This window comes from Biomphalaria glabrata, chromosome 2, assembly GCF_947242115.1.
Source record: "Biomphalaria glabrata chromosome 2, xgBioGlab47.1, whole genome shotgun sequence".
In the NCBI taxonomy this organism is placed as follows: Eukaryota; Metazoa; Mollusca; class Gastropoda; family Planorbidae; genus Biomphalaria; species Biomphalaria glabrata.
The window spans coordinates 35222540-35238870 of record NC_074712.1 but is presented as its reverse complement, the minus strand read 5'-3'; the positions used below and the strand labels follow the sequence as shown (position 1 = coordinate 35238870).

Sequence of the window (16331 nt, the reverse complement as noted above, 5' to 3'; positions counted from 1 at the left end):
CTCTCCTAACTGATGATACCAGCATTGATTCCACCAGAATGTTGTAAATAATTACGGAGAGAAAAAGTTAAAAGTTTCAAATTTGAAATCTGAGGGAATTCCCAAGCTCTGAAAGTATCTGACATTAGCTGGAGAAAAACTAAAAGTCATAGTCACAAAGTGGGTGATCTTGAACCTTGTTTACACAAAAGTATGATAACTATAATGTCACATGATCGACTTAAGATGTGATGTGCTCTATAATTAACTTGGGTAGATAGAACTAAGTGGAAGTTTTATAACATTACTCAATAGATTCCTAGGTCTTCAAGGAAACTTTCCATTTTTAATTTCTAGCTAAAGTATTCTTATATATTCGTATTCACTAAAAGCTTCATCAACATACTGTGCAAACTTACTTTAATCTGTTCATTCATTTCTGAAACAGGTGTAATATCCAGTAAGCTTGGATCCTCATCTGGAATAACATCTTTCTTCAAGACTTTCAAGATCACAGTGATGAAAACAACCTGAAACAAAATTGTCAATTCCTATTAGAATACTTTTGATGATATTATGGAAGCAAATTTATATTTAAATATTACTATTTTTAACACAAAATTAAGTTTAAACTAAAATTGTTTTCTACTGACAATACATAAATACACAATAAATATTATAAATATAAATGTCTCAGAAGAGCAGCCAGCAGATGCAGACTAGTAAGGATCATTAGTTCAAAAGCAACTATGAAGAAGGTAAATACAATTTAGAAGTTAATATTTGCCTAAATATTCTTGGTTACGAGCTAATTAAAACTTACTTTAACAGGCTCCACCACAAGGATGGAAGCAAAGACACTGAAGCACAAAGACACAAGCCACTTCACTGCAACAGAAGCCCCAAATCTGTAGCCATACCAAAGGACAAGTATAATAGACAGAAGACAAAGTTTCATGCAGATGGCATAGCTGACATACAAACACCAAGGAGGTAAAGTGCATCCAGACATTTTCTTGTTTGAAATTTGGGATTCAAGGCTCATAGAGCGAACTCGTCCTTCTGAAATGTAGAATATACTAGAAATGTAACTGTTTCATATGTTGATCACAAAGTAAGACTACATCATTTAGAAACATTAGACCTAGTAGTTAGACTTTAACAATCAGTCCAATAGTTTAGAGTAAACTGAGTTTAGCTGTTAAAATTAATCTATGAAAAAAATCCTCTGGTTAAAAAAAACAAAAAAAATTCTAATTCACTACAAGTAAAGATGATAATAATTAGCAATTTTGATTTGTTTATCCATTGATGGATAATTACCTGAAGAAATAGTCTTTGTCTTGGATGAGAAAGAAACAATACTTTGTCTTTTTCCTTTATAAAATGCAGAAATATCAAATTTGTCTCCAGAGTCAAACCTTTTTCTGGCACTGTTTTGAGACTGTTGCCTGATTGGACAAAATATTGTATGAAACAATTTTCTATTTAACAGTGCATGCCTCTTGCTATCCAAAGAAATGTATCAGAAATCATATCGAGGTTACCTTTCTATGGGTGGAAGTAGTCCAGGTTCTTCACCAAGACAGGAAGCAGGGAATTTAGATTTTGAGGAATCCTTTACAAATTTCTCATGATCTTCATAAACCCAGTCATCATCAGAATTAAACAAATCATCTGCAACATCTTTTTTACTGCAATGAGAACACGAAAGATAAATATTTATGGATGGAAAAAAAGGAAGCCTACAAGTTAAGCCCACACAAAAACTTAGTGCTAAGAGATAAATAAATTCATTATAAAACTTGTGACATATTAAAAAGACGTTTTCCATACATAGTGACCTATAATCTCAAAGATAATTATGTTTTAAAAAATGTTTATATAATTACTAGTGTTAAACACTGAGTATGCCAGTTGATTTGTTCCCATATATATATTGTTCATTTTGGTAGGAACCTCCCTTCTAAATTTTTTTTTTGCACTTCCAATAAAACAGCTCACTTTAATCAATTCATCAATCCACTTTAACATATCAATTCATCAATCCACTCTAACATATCAATTCATCAATCCACTCTAACATATCAATTCATCAATCCACTCTAACATATCAATTCATCAATCCACTCTAACATATCAATTCATCAATCCACTCTAACATATCAATTCATCAATCCACTCTAACATATCAATTCATCAATCCACTCTAACATATCAATTCATCAATCCACTCTAACATATCAATTTATCAATCCACTCTAACATATCAATTCATCAATCCACTCTAACATATCAATTCATCAATCCACTCTAACATATCAATTTATCAATCCACTCTAACATATCAATTCATCAATTCACTCTAACATATCAATTCATCAATCCACTCTAATATATCAATTCATCAATCCACTCTAACATATCAATTCATCAATCCACTCTAACATATCAATTCATCAATCCACTCTAACATATCAATTCATCAATCCACTCTAACATATCAATTCATCAATCCACTCTAACATATCAATTCATCAATCCACTCTAACATATCAATTCATCAATCCACTCTAACATATCAATTTATCAATCCACTCTAACATATCAATTCATCAATCCACTCTAACATATCAATTCATCAATCCACTCTAACATATCAATTTATCAATCCACTCTAACATATCAATTCATCAATTCACTCTAACATATCAATTCATCAATCCACTCTAATATATCAATTCATCAATCCACTCTAACATATCAATTCATCAATCCACTCTAACATATCAATTCATCAATCCACTCTAACATATCAATTCATCAATCCACTCTAACATATCAATTCATCAATCCACTCTAACATATCAATTCATCAATCCACTCTAACATATCAATTCATCAATCCACTCTAAAATATCAATTCATCAATCCACTCTAACATATCAATTTATCAATCCACTCTAACATATCAATTCATCAATCCACTCTAATATATCTATTCATCAATCCACTCTAACATACTTTTAAGCTTGTGAACTCTAGTATCTTTTATGTTTCTTTCTCTCTCACTTTCCTTCAATCTCTCCAATTCTCTCGTCTGGACCCCTCCCCCTGTGTTGTTGTTGTTTTGCACCTTGTGCTATGTAATGCTATCTCATTTAGACTTGAACTGGAAAGGTCAGCTATTTCTCCATTTGTCTCTCTCCTTCTCTCTCTCCAAAACCCATCTTTATTTGGCATCCTGCATGTTAGCCATGCACCCCTAATTGAGATTTATCTCTAAGTAAACAAACTCAAGTTTCCTCATAAGGTGTGACCTCTAGACAGTGTCAACATGTTGACTTAACAAATTATGTCTATGTCAACTGACATAATGTGGTCACGTGTCCATCTATGAACTCAATGTGATGAACTAAAAAAATATTTATATTACAATAAATATGGATATTGTGTTATTAAACATTTGTATTTTTGCTTTATACATAGACTTTGACATTTAGGGGAAAAGTGAAAATTAAATACAAAGCTTTAGTAGGAAGATTTTGATTTTTTTTTCAAAATGAGGTGTTCAGAATGTGAATCTATCAAAATGTTTTTTTTATGACCAACTTATAGGTAAAAGACACCCATGTACAAAATATCATGTAAATTCCTCTTGCTAGATAAATCAATCAATCACTGGTATTTTGTGTTTATATATTAAGATTAATGTCTTAACCCAACTGTAAACTGTATCATCTTATACTATGTACATCATCCTCACATGCCAGTGGATTATATCTACACATAATGTATGTTAGCCTATCAGTGATTATAGTATTTCCTTATTTAAATAAATATACTAAACCATTAGAAGATTATATTTCTATTCACTCAAATAAAAATATTTGTATTACTAATTTGTAAATTCTTCTGTGTCACATTTTAATGGTTACTTTTAATAGTTATTTTTTGGTAATGTTTTGTATACAACTATTATCTTACAATTAAATAATTATTTTGCTAAGTTAAAATTCTATAAATAAATAATGATTATTGCTGGAATAAAACAACTACATTGTTTTTCCAAACAGAATTATTCTTAAAGAAAAAATGTCTCAGAAATAGATTAGTTAGAACAATTTCATTTTTTTTACCTGAATTTCTTAAGTAAAGTTTTCTTTTTTCTACTTTCATCTTTGACTATTTCAGCAGAGAGTTGATCAAGTTGATGATCAAAATCATCATCAATGTCTTCAGCTAACTAAAAATAATAGCATCAAATACATTTATAAAGCATGGTTGGAAAATAACATTTCAATAAGAACTAAAATAAATCATTAATTTTTAAAAAAATCTTTCTTTTTTAACCTTGTTTCTGTTTAATCCTGGTGATTTTTTGGGCATAATTGTTTTCTTTGCTTTTATTGCACTGTTATTCATTTCTGTATCAGATAAGTTATGCAATGCACTGGTTTGTGCCTTTTCTTGTTGAATCCAATCTGGCATGGTATCTGGCCAATTTTGCATAATGTTATCTCGAGACCATAGTTCCTGTTTAATATTAAAACATCAGATTATTGCACAAAGATAATGATTTTAACAAACAGACTGCAAACATAGAAATGGCGGATAAGAATTATCAAGCAATGAATAATAGAGATCAATGACAACTCACCTTTTTCATTTTTTTGTTAAGGGAATCATCAATGTTTTTTATCTTATTGCTTCTAGCATGCATAGGCACAGTTCTTTTTAACTTTGTTGTAATCTGTATTCAATGAAAATTAACAGATTTCAAAAAGTGTTCAAAATCTACAATACAGAAATTCAGTTTGGATTCAATATCTAGTTTTGAAAACTTCTATTTGTTTCTAGCAAATTTTTCTATAACGATTTCACATCAATGGTATGAGAGACTACCCTTTAAGATTAATAGAGCAGCACAAAACTGATGCCTGACATAAACCATACATAGGTTAGTGTTACTAAAATGAATTAATTTTTTATATTCTTTGGAAATGTTTAAGTGAAAAAATAATCTAGTCATTCTGACATGTTGCTCCAAACATGAATAAGCTGAAGCAATGATGAGAAGTCACAATGTTGATAATATTGATTGAACATCAAATTAATTTGCTTTCTAAGCAAAATTTATTTATAATAATAATAGTTCCACTTTCAGACCTTGTGATCTATAGTGCAGATGATATAAGGTCATCTGTTTCTGTGGCCCATGGTTAATGAGAGTTTCAAGATGCCAGCACAATGACCAATGTCAGGTACCCATTAGAGCTGGGTGGACTCAGAGGCACCCTAAAGATCCTGAAAAATTCCAGTCTTCACTAGGATTCAAACCTGGGACACTCCAGTTCAGAAACCAAGTGCTTTACCACTCATCTATCATGCCTTCATAATAATAATAATAATATTTAAAATAACAATATACCGAGGGGACAATGACAACAGACCTCAAAGATAACTTCAAGGCCCTTAACATTCCTAAGATAATTCTTGTTGCATGTCTGACTGCGGTACTACTGCAGACATGCCACATTATCAGAAAATTCCTATTTGAAACTGATAAAGGGACTACAATGAATTTTGTTTCTCTTTAACGAAACTCGACCCTGGCAGTGCCATAGAATGAATCTATTCATTTCTAACATGATAATAATAATATTAAGGCTTGGCTTTGAGTGTGAAGATTAATGAGGAGTGCAGTATTTCAAATGACTATGCAGCCCCAGCTGCTACCTACATATTTTGCCACATCAAGTGCTGGAACATTGTAGATTTAGAATCTCTTTTTGCCATCTATGTCTATCCTTGGTAGTGGATTTCCTTTTGATCTTTAATGTGTATCCCATGGCCTTAGTAAGTCATCTCTTTCCAAAGCCGCCTGCAACCAGTACTCGAGATCTCTTCTATGTCAGTTAAAGCAAGTTGGTACCTAAGCTGGTCTCAAAAGCATTTCTATGGGGCACCTCTGTTACGATGACCACCTTTCAGCACACCAAAAAATTTAGGTGAAAATGTAACAGCTTAACTTTTTGACTCCAGAACAATGCACTAGACGTTGGTTTTACTCGGCAAAAAGGTAATGTTTTTTATTGCTTAATTTTTTATCTAGATTTGTTTCCCTTTGCTGAACATCCGGAATTTCCTTCATTCAATGTGTTTTTATTTTGTATGAAGTTTTTAAATAGACTAAATTTATTTTTTCTGTGTGCATGTTTTTTAACATGGAGCCTTAACCAGGGCCATCTAAACTTTGTAGATCTAAATATTTCTTTGATGAGGAAGTTAGAGAATTTGTTATTGAAAATAATTCAGATGACAGTGATTTTGTTTTATCTGATGGTGATATTGATTCTAAATCTCATGACAGTGAATTAATTTTTAGATCTAGACCTAGGGCTAGCTCTAGTAATGATAAAGTTTATCAGCTGATAAAGCAGCCCCACCCCCAGCTAAAGTTCAATGTGGATCTAGAACTAATTTAGCTGTTGCTAGATCTAAATCTAATCAGATAGATGTAGATCTAGATCTAGGCACTGAACAGAACACTTTCAGATTTGTTCCACCAAGAAATGTGTGTGTCAACCTAGACTTAGCACTGCATCTAATGAGCTGGAATGTTGTTTTTTCATTGACAATGACATTGTTGATAGTCTTGTCAGCAAAATAAATAGCTATGCTGACCATAGGATTAAATTGAACACCCCTGCTAGAATAAGATCCATTTTCAGATAATGGAGACCTATAACTATAAAGAAAGACAGAGTATGTAAACACTGTAGGTCAGAGAGAACGGTTTATGTTTGCGCTGGATGGGAGTCGAACCCACACATTCATATTGACTGCTTCCATGAATATCGAAGTTAGAAAGAATATTTATATACTAAGTACATGAAGAACTTTAGAAGAAAATACAATATATATATATATATGTTGTACAGTTGGACTGCTAGTTTTAGGGTAAAAGTTTTTTGTTCCAAGTGTGTTGCTTTTTTTATGGGCTTTTTCGTTAAAGTAGTGACATTTGATTATTAGTTCCAGTTTATTTTTTTTTTGTCTATTGCTGTTTCTTCTATGGTGTTCTGTAAATAAATGGATAAAAATGAGAAAAAAAGGTACTTTGGATTCAATTCAGACAATAAATTTCTTATTACAAGCACTTGGATGGATATTTTCAATGTCAGTTGGTGAGGTTTTCATTTTTAATTTTTATATTCATAACCCAAAAATTACAACAACAACATAATTTGCAAGCTAGAAAATTTTAGAAATAGAAAGAGCATGCATTTCTCTTTAATTCTATATCAAATTTATTATTTTCCAATAATAAATAAAAAAGTTATACAAGTTTAATCGAAGCAAAGTAGCGCATTCCTGAAAAATTATTTCCGTCCAAACGTGGAAAATAATTCTGGAGTCAAAGAGTTAAGATTTAACATCAATATTCTTCTGTCACTTTAATACAAATATAACGTTTAGTACATCAGAGTTGGCAACCGTTCTCCCTGACCTACAGTGTTTACATACTCTGTCTTTCTTTATAGTTATTCTCTGAAAATGGATCTTATTCTAGCAGGGGTGTTCAATTTAATCCTATCTTATCTTCTTATCTTATATAATACAGACGTTACTTCAAAAAAGAAGATGATTACGTCCTACGCGTCATGCATTTAGTCATGCATATTAACCAATGACTTAAATTCTGCCAAGTCACTGGTTTTCCTGGCTAGCTCAGGCAACCCATTCCATGCTCTAATAGCACTAGGGAAGAAGGAGTATTTGTACAAATTTGTCCTAGCATATGGGACGAGGAATGTGCCTTTATCTTTGTGTCTTTCAGAGTATTTTATTAAATTTTGTTTTTGTATTTGAAGATTATGGTTCAGTGTTTTATGTATGATTGCTACTTTACTTTTGAGCCTTCTGTCCTGAAGGCTTTCTAAATTTAGTGATTTTACTAAAGGTGTTACTCTAGTCAAATGTGAATATTCGTTTGTTATGAATCTCACTGCTCTATTTTGTGTCTGTTCCAGTTTCTTAATGTTTTCTTGAGTTGAGGGGTCCCAAACGGAGGATGCATATTCTATTATTGGCCTAACCAAGGTTAAATAACATTTTAGTTTTATGTTCTTATTTGATTTATAGAAATTTCTTTTAATAAATCCTAATGCTTTGTTTGATTTTTTTGTAGTTTCATCAATATGTGGATTCCATGATAGTTTTTCATTTATTATAACACCTAGGTATTTTGCGTTTTTAGTCTGTGTTACTGGTTTGCCATGAATAAGATAAGTGGAATTAATTTGTTTTAGTTTTTTTGTTACTCTTAACAACTGACATTTTTCTGGGTGGAAAGACATGCTCCAATTTGATTCCCATTTCTGTAATTCATCTAATTCTCTTTGTAAAATATCTGTGTCTTGTGTTGTTTTTATTGTTCTATATATTATGCAATCGTCTGCAAATAATCTGACTTTTGTTCCTGAACTAATGCAATTTGGTAAATCATTTATGTAAATTAAAAATAGTAGTGGACCCAAGACTGTTCCTTGAGGTACACCTGAGTTTACTGTTATCGGTGTTGATTTAGAGCCATTTATTATTACAGTTTGTTCTCTCCCTATCAGAAAATCTTTAATCCACTGATGCAGTGGACCATTAATGCCGAAATATTTTAATTTTTTAAGCAAACTATGGTGGTGAACTTTGTCAAAAGCCTTAGAAAAATCTAGTAAGATAGCATCTATTTGTTCACTATTATCTAAACCTTTTGAAAAATCATCAATTAGTCCTATTAGTTGTGTTTCACATGATCTATATTTCCTAAAGCCATGTTGGTATGGTGTGAGGACATTATGTTTGTCTAAGTGGTTTATGATGTTGCTACATATTATGTGTCCTATGGTCAGCATAGCTGACATTGTGCTGACAAGACTATCTACAATGTCATTGTCAATAAAAAAAATAACATTTGCTTAAAATTTCATTGATTTTTAAATGAATCACTCACTGGCAAAGAATCTGTAGTGCTCTCCCTTTCTATCCCTGCCATTTCCAAATCCCCAAGTGTAGTCAGAGTTTTGGAAGATTCACTGGTACTGAACAGGTCAATGTCAGCATCAATCTCCAGGGTGTGGGCAGTGCTGGGTCTTCTGGCTTGTGTCAGCACAGATTCCTGTGAATGTTCAGTAAGTATGCAAAGGACACTATATTAGATTTAGAAAGTGAGAATTGGCACAGCAAGTATGGTACCAGGTTAGCTAGAAGCAAATATTTAAAAGAAAAGAAGGTGACTAGATTATTTTTCCATTTTTTTATATTTATGTGGTGACACGGTTGACCACACAGCAACCGTGTCACCACAGTCCTCCCAGGGTAGAGAATAACTTGTATGATAACTTTAAAATTTGTCTTGTCAAAATTGAATGAACATTACGCTTCTGAATTTTTTTTTAAATTTCATTCAGAGATGTGAAAGTTGTACTAAAATTTAGTTTTTTAAAGTTTGTTGCATTGATTGTAGTCATAAATGTTCTTTTAGGAACTAATATGAAAGAAACTCAAAGTAAACAATTCCCTTAATTTGGAAGATGTTTTAATGTAACATAAAGTATTAACTAATAGTGCATTTTTCACCTGACAATGTTGGCATTCAAAAGATTATTGTTACATAGAAAAACTAAATGCGTGTATTTTTTTGTATATAAGTTGTATAATATAACAGGAAAGCTTTCTACGATAGTTCAATTGGAAATGTCCCTTGCAATAACATATTATTGAAAATTTATTTGTCGTCATAGGCATTATCAGTTCTCTCATAATTGAAGATGCCATTGTATTACATGTCATTTTTTTTTTTTTCTTGTCGATGTTAAACATTATTAATGTACACCCAAACTATTCGGTTCATGAAATTTTGATACGATCAAAATTTTTCTCTGCCCTGGGAGGACTGTGGTGACACGGTTGCTGTGTGGTCAACCGTGACACACGGTCAAGTGTTGAGTATCGAGAGTTAGGGGACTTGGGGGAAGTGACTAGTGTGTAAACACGAGAGAGAGAAAGAAAGGTCAGCGAGTGAAGCAGGAGATCTGTACATAACGTTGCCGTGTATATGTATTTTGTTAAAATGTTCCACAATAAAAAGACACTTTAAACGTAAAAGGACTTGTTTCTTCACAATTTATTTATTTATTTATTTTTTTAATTTAGTATTTGTATTTGGTTTAATCTTGAGTATCCAGCCAACTATCCTGCAATGATATCTGAATAGCCAAATATGGCCAGTTAGTGAAACATGGCCAGTTAGTGAAACATGGCCAGATATCTGGCTAGAGTTCAGCTCCACTATAACTGTAATTTTAATTTTAGAAATGCTTGCAGTAAATTAAAGTTAATTAAAATTGTTTCAGTAGACAATTTCTCATTTTGCAAACTTACATTTAATGCTCTAGACCATCATACCTTATGGCCTAAATATTTAGTCAAAATTAAATCTCATAAAATCTCTTTCAATGGATACATTTTAAAAAAAAGGTATCATAATACAATTAAAACTTACTTTGTATCGTGTTCTTTTAAAAAGATATGAAAGCCCAAATAACAAAGGCAGTACCATAATGGTAGACACCAAGGCTATAATGATTTCTTCCCATCCTAAAGAGTTCCAGCTTATGTCTGCCTCTGCCTCTGATTTGGTCTTGAAGACTCCATACCAAATTGCATTGACACCCATATACAGGTAAGTGCAGGTCAAGCAGCAGGTGGCTCTCTGCACTCTTGTAAATCTGCTGTGGTCAGGTCTGTTAGATACAGACAGCCAAGCATGAAGCTCCGCAAGGGTGGCAAAGAAAACTGTGCTGAACTGATGTTTAAAACTTTTTAATTGCTCATCATCTGGGGAAAAGAAAGATTTTGCAGGAGTTAGTTCACACAATAGGCTGCATAGTTCTTCTTAGCCTGAAGTCCTTTTTTTTTATTTTTCTAAAAGATAATATGATAAGTGGTTATGTAACAAAGCAGGATTGAAAGAACTTATGCTAATATATATATACTATACTCAATATAGAACTAAAAAAATTTAATTGAAATCTAATTGATAAACTTTAGAAAAGCTCTAAAGCCACCAGATAACTCATAAAAATAAAAATACTGACTCATTCTCATTGATAATTAACCCATCAGGGATGAAAAATTAGTATTGAGTTACTTAAGAACTGGTACCTATTTGATCATTAAATGGTAATCATGTTTACCCATATTATACTGTGCAACATTTTTTATCATGAGTCTTTGTATTGTATATGAAAGCAAGCTACTATTTTTGATGATTAAAAAAGATTTACTGCTGTAGGGAGAACGACTGTATAGAAAATAAAAAAAACATGCATATAGGTCACCCTGCCTTTTGATGAAGCTTGATGAACACGTTCTTTGAGACAACAATATTTTCATTAAAAACTAACATTGTAAATGTCATGAAAGGATTGAGTATTCTAATTAGAAAAAAATGGATCTTTTTAGAATTTACATTAAGATTACCTGCTACCATAACAGTTTTCTGTATAGTGCCATCCTCCATCTCCAATGAGAGCCATGAGTTCACAATAAAGGTGTATTTAGTATTGGTTTGAACATCTTGCACAATAACATGAGACAAATACCAAGAGGGAGACAGCCCTGAATTGTCATGCCAAATCATCATTTTTGTTATTTCTCCTAAGCTTGTGTCAAAAGCCACCAAAAAAGAATCATGGCAATTTCTCTGGAAAGCTCCCATCTTGGTGAGATGTCTCGTTTGTCCTTTGCATTGACTGCCATAAAGTTTTAGTCCAACATTGGCACTTGTTCCTGGGAAGTAATTGATCATTACTTTTCAAATACTAATTTAAAAAAAAAACTAGGGCAAAAAATAAATAATAAATGTTTATTAGCATTAATAAATTCTAAATTTATAAGATCAGCCTAACATTAAAAATGCTTTACCAGCACCAAATGAACGTCCAGTAACAATAGTTATTTTATATTTATAGCCACCATCTCGACCACAAAGAGGAATCCTTGATATACGTTTCAGATCCATTCGATCGAAGTATCCACAGATGAAAGCAATGACTAGATAAACACAGAAGATGATTGCCACAGCAATGAAAACAACTGGATTGGTTGCCAGATCTAAATTCTAGGAATAAAAATATCTTCTGCTTAATAATGCTACTCTACAATGTTACACATCATTAGAAATTTAGGACTAAACTAGTTCCCTTCAAATTTTGAAAAAAGGGATAAAAGACTTTCTGGGAAAATACATAACAAAATACTTATTAAATAAAGTTTATTATATTTATTTCCTGTCAGTAAAAACAATTTGCCTCCCCTTTCTAGATTAATTCTAACCCCATTTTCAATTCAAGATTCTAAAGCATTACTCCTCTATCCATTTATAATTTTAAAAAATAAAATTAAAAAAATGGTGTAATCAGATATCTATAAATTTTTTAGATTTTTAATTTAGAATTTAAAATAATATAAGATATAGTACACATTTTTAATTCATATTACTTTAACTTTAAAAACAGTTAATATAGACATTCTGTACAATTTACAATTTATTTCATTTTATGTTCGCACATAAAATTGTGTATTATAATATATATAAATAAATAAATATATATATATATTATATATATATAAATATAGTCATTGCCCAGGGACTAAATTTTGAGTAAGACTGAAATATTGTTCTCTTACTGCTAGATCAGCAAAATCAAAGTCTACTATAGGAGCCAATGCAGCAGCACCAAAAGAAGTCAAATGGTTGCATTGACAGAATGTGTTCACTGCTGTTGATGTCTCTCTGGCCACACAGCCATCCATGGCCCAGCGTTGAGTTGTTGTGTTAAAGTACTGACAGAAAGAGTAATAGGTGGCCACTGAGAGTTGAACTGTATGATAACGGTCATCATTCACAGCCATTACAAATAAGTTATCTGTGGTTGTCAATTGGCTGAAATATGAAAGTGAATACTAGAATATTTTGTCCTTAACTTCAGTGGGAATGCAGCGCATTAAGTCAGATAGACAAGAAAAAAGAGGAGAGCCAAATACAATTTTTATAATTTATCTTTGTTTCTTATTGCTCCCCCCTCCCACAATCTATAATCTTTGAATGATGCACTGAAAGAGCTTCAAATTTTTCTTTTATAAAGACATAGTCAGCTAGAATAATGCAATATGAATAATTATTAATATGAATAATTACCAGTTTCTTTCTTATGTGAATTACTAATGAACTGATGAAGCTTAGAATATTTATTGACTTACTTCGAGAAAAATGTATAAAGCCTGTGGTCGGTTCCACTGTCCATTAATTGTGATGATAGTATTAACTTTTGAAAATAGTGTGATGAGCTTGGGGTATCGTTCAAACCAAGGTAGCAAGTAACAGTAGATCCTTTGGTGTTAGTACCATTTGTATCCATGGGTAGGAACTTGATACGCAGCTAAATAGATAAAAGGTTTTTAGACATTTGTAAGCAAACATCTGAATATATACACTACAATTCCATCCATTCTCTTTTCTAGAGAAAATACATAGCTTGTTTTTATTTTACATGCTTCAGAAATTACTTCAAAATAGAAGATTATTACATCCTAGCACAACCCTCTCATAGGATGGCAAGAGATGATGATTGGCAGGGTTTGAACTAGAGACCATGAAGATGACAGTCCAGAGAACATAACACATGACCTGGCTTTTCATAAATTGAATATGTAAAGACCAGCTGCAATGCACAGATGATAAAAGTCTGTTTTCTAATATTGTAATACTTTATGCATTGTAACTTGGGCAGCATAAAAAATATGACTAATGGAATTCGTCAGTTATCAATTTTTATGACAAAGTTGTCTAATCTCAATAAAGCAGACCATACTTGATAAATATTTTAAAAATATCTCTGAAAATCTCTTTTACTAGAATAACAGATTTGATACAATAGAATGATACAGTTTCAAAATTATAAAAGGGTAATTAGAAAATAAACTGTTGATATTGGGGGTTTTGGCACATGGGCACAATTGAAGCCATGTCGTGGCCTGTGAAAACTGTGGAAACAAAATTATCAAAGTTGAAAATATGGAGAAGTAAAAATGTGGAATGTGATACAAAACAATTTGTCTTTTTTTAGAAAAAGATGCTTCAGTTTACAGCATTTAAACAATATTGATAACAAACCTGAATGTGGATTCCAACACCTTTTTGAATATTAAAGTTTGTGCTAGAAATCTGCCACAGCACATTTTTATTTGGCAGAATGTTGACAGAACTGTAAGAAAGATTTTTTTGTGGCTCATAAAAGATGCCTGAATTGACTCCTTCACTGCTTAAAAAGTTGCTAGCATTCCCAGCAGACATCATGCTTAACTTGACACTGTCAGTATCACCAAGATCATGGAGAGTGATGTAGGAGCCATTGGTTTCATAAAAGGAAATGGTCTGTACAGGCATGTAGTCATATGTAGGCTCTTCATAGCCATAAGTGTAGGGATTCTGGCTGTAGCTAATCCAGATTTGCAGAACTTCATCATGTTTTTCTTTTTGTCTTGACAAAAGTTCAGAGCTTAAATTAAATTGTATGCGCTCAAAAAAGTTGTTAGTTGAAATATCCTGGGCATAACAACGTTGACCTTTAAGCTAAAATTGAAGAAGAAAAATTAATTAGATGTTTTTTTTTAAAGAAATAGCATAGGTCTAGAAAATTAATTAAAAAAATTTTTTTAAGTGAATGTAAAATTTTTTAAAATAAATTTTTGAGATTCTAGCTCAAACATCTTGCAAGAAAGCAGCAAGCAGGCTTGATTGAGATCAAGATGAAGATAGTCCAAATCATATACCATATAACCAGGCAAATGAATAAAATTTTTAAAAGATAATTATTTATAGAAAAAAATATTATAATTATAGATACAATATTTGAACAAAATTTAGAAATTAGAAATCATTAAATAAAATGTTCTTTAAAGCTTTGCTAGTATGCAACTAACATTTCATCTAACAGCACCAAAAAAAATAAAGTGATAATCAAAATATAACCTTGATTTCATTGATCTCAAAGTCAAAACCTTCCCCACCAATAACTGTAGTCCGCAGAGAAGTCACGATGATATCCTCAAGAAAAGGAACCACTGCAGAGATCACTGACTTTCTATGTGCCTCCCCCAATCCAATTTTGTGAAATTCCATAGTCCCCAGAGTCATTGAAATTTCAGGCGTCAAGTTTCTAAACTTTGTGTTAAAACTGTCAATTGTGATGGTCTTGTCAGAACTCCAGCCAGAGCTGTAGACAGGTGTGTTTACTGCCTTCAACAAGTTAGTGATGACAGCAGCAAGGTCATCTACTGGAATATCATCTTGACCTTCAATAGTTGGAAGAGATTGGGAAAGAACCTTGTGCATTTTTGTCAATGTCATCATTATAAGAAGTTGACTGTCTTTGGTAAGGAACTCATCAGAATAATCCTGAATATAAAACATAAAAAATTCAGACTTTAATATAATGAACTAATGAAAAAATACACAGATATTAGCTGAAACAAAAATGTCTGCACTATGTGTAAGTCATAAATATCTTTTTTTTTTAAAATATAAGTTGATTACATTATTGTATAGGTCAATATTTGATTGACATTTTGAATTATTTTCATTGGCTCTCGATGAGTCAACTGATGTAACGGGTGTAGCACAGTTGGCTATAATTATAAAGGCCTGTGACAGGAATTTTGAGATACATGAGGAGCTACTTGTTCTATGCATAATGCCACAACAAGCAAGGATGTTTTTGAGAAATAACAGGTGATATTGTAGTACAATTTACCTTTGGTAAAGCTAGCTAGTCTAACATCAGATGGCGCACTAACTATTATGAAATGGTTTTGATGCAAAGCTACTTGCAAAAATAAGAGAGACTAATGCTATTTTAAATTTGCTCATTTTCAGTGCACACAAGAAACATAACGCACAAAGCCATTACAGTTCCAACATTTTATAAGACTGGTTTCAGTCACTATCCATTTTATTCGTGCTTTAATCATCGCCAATTTTCAATGTTTCTGAAAAACATTGGACACGAATTTGCTGGCTCTCCTGTCATAAAGAATTGAAGAGATTTGTTGTACTGCATGAAGAAATCATATTGTTTCTGAACTGTTGAACATTTCCATACTGACGAATGGGTTCAGGATTTGGCATTTGCAATTGATCTCACTGGTCACATGCAAGACTTGAATTTGAAACTTCAAAGTAAAGACTAAATTGTCACCACTGCGTGTGATCATATGAAGTGCTTACA

General features: G+C 31.9%; 1 protein-coding gene across 3 annotated transcripts in view; it reads right to left on the bottom strand.

The window, feature by feature from the left end:
* LOC106053348 (polycystin-1-like) overlaps nt 1–16331 on the bottom strand; it is a 55758-nt gene that overhangs the window by 13889 nt on the left and 25538 nt on the right. For all 3 annotated transcript variants that reach the window (XM_013208891.2, XM_013208890.2, XM_056020225.1), the window contains 15 exons: nt 15077–15502; nt 14219–14677; nt 13306–13484; nt 12733–12988; nt 11968–12163; nt 11524–11832; nt 10544–10878; nt 8993–9157; nt 4640–4732; nt 4333–4515; nt 4119–4225; nt 1527–1673; nt 1303–1430; nt 803–1041; nt 399–509 (listed from right to left, as the gene is read on the bottom strand). In XM_013208891.2, the coding sequence (XP_013064345.2) occupies nt 399–509; nt 803–1041; nt 1303–1430; nt 1527–1673; nt 4119–4225; nt 4333–4515; nt 4640–4732; nt 8993–9157; nt 10544–10878; nt 11524–11832; nt 11968–12163; nt 12733–12988; nt 13306–13484; nt 14219–14677; nt 15077–15502 (3333 nt within the window). The remainder of the gene's footprint in view (nt 1–398; nt 510–802; nt 1042–1302; nt 1431–1526; nt 1674–4118; nt 4226–4332; nt 4516–4639; nt 4733–8992; nt 9158–10543; nt 10879–11523; nt 11833–11967; nt 12164–12732; nt 12989–13305; nt 13485–14218; nt 14678–15076; nt 15503–16331) is intronic.